Here is a 6,261-nt window from a genome sequence, read left to right as displayed (position 1 = left end):
TACCTTGGACGGTATGAGACTGTACAGATACGAAGGGCATGCCGTTTTCCTCTCTCCTTCCTCTTTCCCCTCTCGGAGGAACCAGACAGTTCCTCTCCTCAGAGGCAACCACTGCCACAAGCTTTTTGTTTCTCCTTCTAGAAACACGCCACGCTTGTATGAGCACAGGTAGACACACGTCGTTCGTGACGATCGCTTGACATGTGGCCATTGTGGCTGAGGTCTTGCAGTTTTCAAACAAGAGACCAGTGTTTCCCGTGTTGCTCCATTCCACTGAATATTGAAAATATTTGTGTTCGCGTTTCTGAGCAGGCTCTATGCAAGTGTCATGGTTACAGGTAAAATCATTTCGTATTTAAGGGCAAATGCCGTGAAACATCACTGGTTTATGAGACTGTTGAAAGAAGTAGAAGACAATGAATACGTTTTTTTTGCCAACACTGATTGCTTGAGTCATGGAAGGGTTTTAAGAGTCAGACACGACTGAGCGGCTGAACTGAATTGAACTGAACAGTAATGGGGCTTCCCCAGGTGGCGCTAGAACCCGCCTGCCGACGCAGGGGACAAGAGGTGAGGGTTCGATCCCTGGGTCGGGAAGATCCCCTGGAGGAGGGCATGGCAACCCACTCCAGTACTCTTGCTTGGAGAATCCCCATGGACAGAGGAGCCTGGCAGGCTATAGTCCATAGAGTCACAAACACGACTAAAGTGACTTAGCATGTGCAAACTGTACTGTTAACTCCAAGATTTTCCTGAAACTAAAAGAACACTGAGACTTCCTTGGGGGTTCCAGGGGTTAAGATTCTGTACTTCCAGTGCAGGGGTCATGGGTTCAATCCCTGGGCAGAGAGCTAGGATCCCACATGCCACGTGGCAATGCAAAAAAAAAAAAAAAAAATTCTCAAAAAGAATTTTAACCAGATATTCAACAATCAGAGATTTTAAATTAGTGTAAGTTTTCTCACCAATATTACACTCCTATAAACCACGGACTTTTCAGGTGGCACTAGTGGTAAAGAATCCACCCGCCAATGCAGGGGACGCAAGAGACGTGGGCTCAATCCCTGAGTAGGGGAGATCCCCTGGAGGAGGAAATGGCAACCCACTCCAGTATTCTTGCCTGGAAACTTCCATGGGCAAAGGAGCCTGGTGGACTACAATCCACGCGGCCGCCAAGAGTTGGACATGACTGAGCGACTGGGCACATTTTGAAAGCTTTGTCAGAAGGACCCAGATGTGTGAATTTCTGCTTTCAGCCATGATGTCTGGGAAGATCATTAACCACCAGTAAACAGCTAAGTGCTATTGCTGCTTGCCTGGGTCACTTGATGCTGAGCTCATGAATGTACCCTGAGTAACCCCTGAACCGAACTGAACAGTAACGGGGCTTCCCGGGCGGCGCTAGTGGTAAAGAACCTGCCTGCCTATGCAGGAGACAGGAGGTGTGGGTTCGATCCCTGGGTGGGAAGATTCTCTGGAAGAGGGCATGGCAACCCCACCCTCATCAGCCCTGTGGTTGCCCACCACTCACCCTCCTCTCGCCCGCGGGACATTCTGTCTGGCTGAGTGACCTGCACTGTGTGTGCACCCGGCCCCCAGCCTCCTGCCTTGCCCGCTGCCCGCTCCAGCCCTCCTCGCTCACCCCAGGCCTGAGGCAGCCCCCACGAAGGCAGGGTGACTGTCCTGCCTTCCTCAGCGCAAGTCCACCTCGTCTTGGAAGTTTTCTCGGTCGCCCACCCCCCTGGGCCTCCCCCAGCATGCGGTCCTGTTGTTTCTCTAGTCCCACCGGAAGTTCCTGGAGAACAAAGACCCCAGCTCTCATGTCTGCTTAATGATAGTTGACAACTCGCAGATGGGACTGAAATGTCCAAGGTGGGACTTCAGCCCCTAGGACTGGCTAATTAGAGCTGAGGATCTTTCTGGCACGCCCAGAGCACGCTGCAAAGGAAGCTCTGGGCTCCACGTAGAGAACCCTGCCAGGGCTGCATGGGGAGGGGATCAAACACAGGGTCACCCGTCCCTTTCCACACGTCTCCCCATGTAATCCTCAAAACAGCCCCCTAGCGGGAGGGCCTCTGGCCCCCACATCTCAGAGAAGGGAGTAGAAGGTGCAGGAGTCCTGCGGGTTAAACCAGCTCATCTCCGTGGGGGCTTCCCTGGTGGCTCAGCTGGTAAAGAACCCACCTGCAATGCAGGAGACTCTGGTTCGATCCCTGGGTTGGGAAGATCCCCTGGAGAAGGAAATGGCTACCCATGACTCCAGTATTCTGGCCTAGAGAATTCCACGGCCTGTTATAGTCCATGGGGTGGCAAAGAGTCGGATACGACTGAGCGGCTTTCACTCGCTCTCTGTGGGGGACGGGCAGAGGGCCCAGGACTCGGGTAGCAGCGGTCCCGGTGGCTTGTTCTTATTGGCTCAGGAGCAGCAGGAGCTGAGCCCCTGTTTTCCCCTGACCCCCCAGCAGCCTTCGGAACCCCACCACACTGCCCTCCACCCACACATGAGACCCTGTGAGCCCATCGCCACCACAGATGGGACGCGATCCTTCACGCCTGACGTGTTTGCTGGTGTCGGAGGCTGTCAGGCCCCGGAGACCCCCTTCCTTCTCCCTGTGGCTCCAGGGTGCAGGAGAATGGTTCAAAGGACTCCTCGAGGTCTCATGGGATTTGAGGACGTCTGGATTTCTGGGAAGAGTTTTCTGAAATGAGTGTCTTGGGGACGGCCTGGAGGGGCCTGAGGGGAAGGGGTAGCCCTGTTCCTGGGGGCAGGGCAGCGCCCAGGCTGGGGCCAGTCCGCTGGGCCAGCGGGAGGGGATGGGAGGGCAAGGCGGGACAGCACAGGGCGGGGATGAGGAGGGAAGTCCCGGAGGGCCGTCGGCCAAGGCCGATCCCGGCGGGCGGGGAGGAGCCGCGGGGCACTGGAGGGGGCCCAGGAGGAGGTGGGAATGGGAGGAGACGGGCGCGCCGTGGGGGGAGCCTGACTGGTGCCGGGAAGAGCCCGAGGCCGCAGGGGAGAGACCCCGAGGCGCGGGAGAGGAGGTGAGGAGGGGAGCGCGGGGGGCGGGCAGAGGGCGCAGCTCCGGAGGCCGGCGTTTGTCGGTTGCACCTCAAGCCCTGTCCTGTCTTCAAGGCGATGGCCTGGCACCTTTTCCTGGCGGGGGCTGGGTCTCCACACCTGGGGCTTTCTGGTCCTCGGGAGGCTGCTCCCGGACAGAGTTCTTGGAGAGGGTCTGACCCTCAGGAGGCCCCCGTCCCCCGTCACACAGACTGAGGTGCGGGGTTGGCGGGCTGGGAGAGGAAGGCTCCAGAAAAGAACAAGGCAAGGGAGGGAGAGTCTGCCTAAGAAGACAGCGGAGGTGGGGCGGAGGAGGGACCCCCATTTTCTGGGGGAGTGTGGGGGAGTGGGCCGAGGTGGTGGGGCCGATGGGATCAGGCTTTTTCAGCAGGGCAAGGGTTAAGTGGGCTCCTGGCGCCCACCGCCCTGGGCCCCTCCCACGTGTTTACGTCCTCCCCAAAATATTCAGCCTCCAGCTAGCCTCCATTCCTTCCCCCTACACCCGAGCTGTGGGCCTCGGGACCCCGTGGAGCCAGCAGTCTGGGCACAGGGAGTGGGAAAGGGGGTGCTGGAGAGAAAGTGGACCAGAAAACAAGGGGAGAGGGCTGGAGTGGGCAACAGCACTGCTCCCCGGCTGCTGGTCTGAGGACTGGAGCCGACCCAGCACCTACCTCGGACAGTGCCAGCCTGGGCCGGGTCTGGGAACAGTGGGGCCGGGTGGGAGGAGAGGGACGGGCCAGGCCAATACCAGGGGGTGGGGACAGGGGTCTGCAGGGCCACTCCGTGTCCCCCCACCTCTGCCCAGAGCTCAGCAGACGCGGCCCCTGAGCCACAGGGCCCGGGAGCGGTGGCTCCTCCTCCAGGCCCACGCACAGCCCTCCGCAGGGTCCCCGGGAGAAGGAGGTGAAGCCATGTGGCAGCTGCTGCTCCTGCTGGCCCTGGGGCTGGGCGCCATGGGCTTGGACAGGGCGGAGCTCACGGAGGCCCAGCACCGCGGCCTGCAGGTGGCCCTGGAGGAGTTCCACAAGCATCCGCCTGTGCAGTGGACCTTCCAAGTGACCAGCGTGGACAGTGCCATGGACATGGTGAGCACCAGCCCAGCAAGGGGAGGGCGGGGACAGGGATCCGGAGACTGGAACGTCCCCCTGCCCCGAGAGCAGGTGCAACAATGCTTGGGCCCCTGAGAGCCGCCCAGCTCTCCAGAGAGAGGCTGCCAGCCCAGCTGCCCACCCCCCCTGCCCCGGGGAGTGCTGCTGCCCGCTGGGGAGCAGGGACAGGTCAAACCCGCAACAGCCCTGCTGGCTCAGCTGGGCAGCGGGTCTTCCTCTTGTCTGTCGGCAGCTCTTCCCGGCCGGGCAGTTTGTGAAGCTGGAGTTCAAGCTCCAGCAGACGAGCTGTCGGAAGAAGGACTGGAGGAAAGCAGACTGCAAGGTCAAGCCCAATGGGGTGAGCTGACAGCAGGGCGCGTGCTCAGGGCGGGAGTGGGCGCCGGCTTCACAGCTGGAGAAGCCTGAGGGTAGAGACCCTGGGCGGGGCAGCCTCCCTGGTTCTGACCTGCCTGCCTGCCTGCGCCCCTGGCGGTGATGGCTGTGGGTGGGCTGAGGGGGCCGGGACAGGCAGGAAGACGGACACACAGGCTCCAGAGCGGGTCCACCCCAGGCTGTAGGTCACTGGCGGAGGGACGCCGTGGTCCCCACCCTAGGCCTGGTGAACTTCCCATTTCTCATGAGTTTTCAAGGGGACATGGCCTGGCCTGGGAGGATTCTTAAGAGGGTTTGACTGTCATCAGCCACCTTGGGGGCCAAGTCACTGCCGTGCAGGTGACCCCTGGGCCCGGAGCACAACCACCTCTGCCAACCACAAGTCCTGTTCCTGCGCTGGCTCGTCAAGGCCTCGGTCACCTCCCTCTGCTGAAGGAGTGCTGGATTAGACTAGTGCTTTTCTGGACTTTTACACCAGGATCCCTGTGTTCAATTCAAATCTTGCAAGAAAACAGAAAACACAAACAAATGTAACAGATGGCAGCACAGTGGAAGCCAGGTGGGGAGAACCTGGCTGTGTCAGACACAGACAGACACACACACAAACACACGGTTTGAAAACTAAGTGCCGCCTACACACAGACACACACACACAGTTTGAAAACTGCAGGATAGTTCTGACTTCTGAAAATTCCCAGCCCAGAGCTAGGTTGTGCCTGGACCCAGCTGGCCTGCCAAGGGAATGGGCCCCACTGCAGGCTGACCCCAGGTTCCGCCCTCACGGGCCTGCACACCTCCCTTCACTCCTTTCCTCTCTGGCCCCCATTCCCCCTCCGCAGAGAAAGCGGAAATGCCTGGCCTGCATCAAGCTGGACTCAAAGGATCAAGTCCTGGGCCGGATGGTGCACTGTCCCATACAGACACCGGTTCAACGGGTGAGGAGGGGGCTGGTAAGGTGGGGGGAGACTAGGCCTTGGGAGAGGCCTGGATGGAGGGGTGCGGGGGCTGAGGAGGAGCTCTGGGCCTGGCCCAGGCGCCCCCTGGGACGGGGGCGGGGGCGGTGGGTGCTGGCAGGAATGGTGCGGCTGGAGTGGCCCTGCGCCCGCAGGAGCTGGAGGAGGCCCAGGACACCCAATGCAGCAGGGTGGAGCATGCCGGCGAGGACCCCCACAGCTACTACCTTCCCGGACAGTTCGCCTTCATCAAAGCCTTGTCCCCCTGAGCTGAGGCCTGGTGGGTAGGCGGCCAGGAGGGAGGGGGACGGGAGGACTGAAAGCGCGCTGAAGCTGGGCTGCGGGAGGCAGGGGGACAGGGGTTGGGAGCCTGCGAAGACCGCCTCCCTCACGCCCCGCCTGTTTCTCTTCCCTTTCCTCTAGAAGTCACCCGGCTTCCTGGAAGGAAGGGAGGTCACCAGTGAAAGCCCGCCTCCCTCCTCTGCGCCCCGGGGAGGGGCCACCCCTGACCCCTGACCCCTGAGCTAATAAAGCTGCGCTCAGCTGAGTTCTCACGCTCCCTCACATTCCCTCCCTCCTCCAGCTCGGCTGCAGCGTGGCCTGTGTGTGAGCAAAGGCCCTGGTGCTCCGGCCTCACGGGGAGGAAGCAAAGCCCCGAGGTGGGGGGTGGGAGGGGGCAGGACCCAGCCGCCTGGACACCCAGAAAGCCGCAGACACCTCCTCCTTGCCCAGGGGAGGCCAGAGGCGGGGGTGGGCGTGGAGGACCCAGGCT

At 60.8% G+C, this 6,261-nt stretch overlaps 2 protein-coding genes across 3 annotated transcripts; one reads left to right on the top strand and one right to left on the bottom strand.

Moving 5' to 3' along the window:
* Positions 1 to 546: 546 nt before the first annotated feature.
* On the bottom strand, positions 547 to 3,968 carry LOC122673934 (basic proline-rich protein-like). The gene is made up of 6 exons (XM_043871816.1): positions 3,929 to 3,968; positions 3,727 to 3,753; positions 3,556 to 3,623; positions 2,528 to 3,077; positions 2,185 to 2,231; positions 547 to 1,795 (listed from the first exon to the last, which is right to left on the bottom strand). Exons 1-6 carry the CDS (start codon positions 3,966 to 3,968, stop codon positions 1,505 to 1,507), a joined length of 1,023 nt encoding a protein of 340 aa, XP_043727751.1. The 3' UTR covers positions 547 to 1,504.
* Positions 2,896 to 6,036, top strand: RARRES2 (retinoic acid receptor responder 2). Of its 2 annotated transcripts, none has more exons than XM_043872291.1 (6): positions 2,896 to 3,039; positions 3,941 to 4,140; positions 4,397 to 4,501; positions 5,376 to 5,471; positions 5,645 to 5,769; positions 5,913 to 6,036. In XM_043872291.1, exons 2-5 carry the CDS (start codon positions 3,967 to 3,969, stop codon positions 5,756 to 5,758), a joined length of 489 nt encoding a protein of 162 aa, XP_043728226.1. In that variant the 5' UTR covers positions 2,896 to 3,039; positions 3,941 to 3,966; the 3' UTR covers positions 5,759 to 5,769; positions 5,913 to 6,036. The 2 variants fall into 2 exon arrangements, with proteins under 2 accessions (XP_043728226.1, XP_043728225.1); XM_043872290.1 differs by having other exon boundaries at positions 2,908 to 3,039; positions 3,861 to 4,140.
* Positions 6,037 to 6,261: the final 225 nt, after the last annotated feature.

The sequence above is a fragment of the Cervus elaphus genome, chromosome 18 (genome assembly GCF_910594005.1).
Source record: "Cervus elaphus chromosome 18, mCerEla1.1, whole genome shotgun sequence".
NCBI classification, from domain to species: Eukaryota; Metazoa; Chordata; class Mammalia; order Artiodactyla; family Cervidae; genus Cervus; species Cervus elaphus.
This window is presented reverse-complemented; position numbering and strand designations above follow the sequence as displayed.

What these genes read in the sequence shown, in the direction of transcription:
- RARRES2 (XM_043872291.1), top strand. Translation starts at nt 3,967, where the DNA reads ATGTGGCAGCTGCTGCTCCTGCTGGCCCTGGGGCTGGGCGCCATGGGC. An exon ending in TGGACAGTGCCATGGACATG is followed by an intron (nt 4,141 to 4,396) that starts GTGAGCACCAGC and finishes GTCTGTCGGCAG; the next exon opens with CTCTTCCCGGCCGGGCAGTT. An exon ending in TACAGACACCGGTTCAACGG is followed by an intron (nt 5,472 to 5,644) that starts GTGAGGAGGGGG and finishes CTGCGCCCGCAG; the next exon opens with GAGCTGGAGGAGGCCCAGGA.
- LOC122673934 (XM_043871816.1), bottom strand. Translation starts at nt 3,968, where the DNA reads ATGGCTTCACCTCCTTCTCCCGGGGACCCTGCGGAGGGCT. An exon ending in CCGAGGCCCACAGCTCGGGT is followed by an intron (nt 3,078 to 3,555) that starts GTAGGGGGAAGG and finishes CGGCCTCCGGAG; the next exon opens with CTGCGCCCTCTGCCCGCCCC. An exon ending in AGGATCGCGTCCCATCTGTG is followed by an intron (nt 2,232 to 2,527) that starts GTGGCGATGGGC and finishes TTCCTTCTCCAG; the next exon opens with GGGATCTTCCCAACCCAGGG.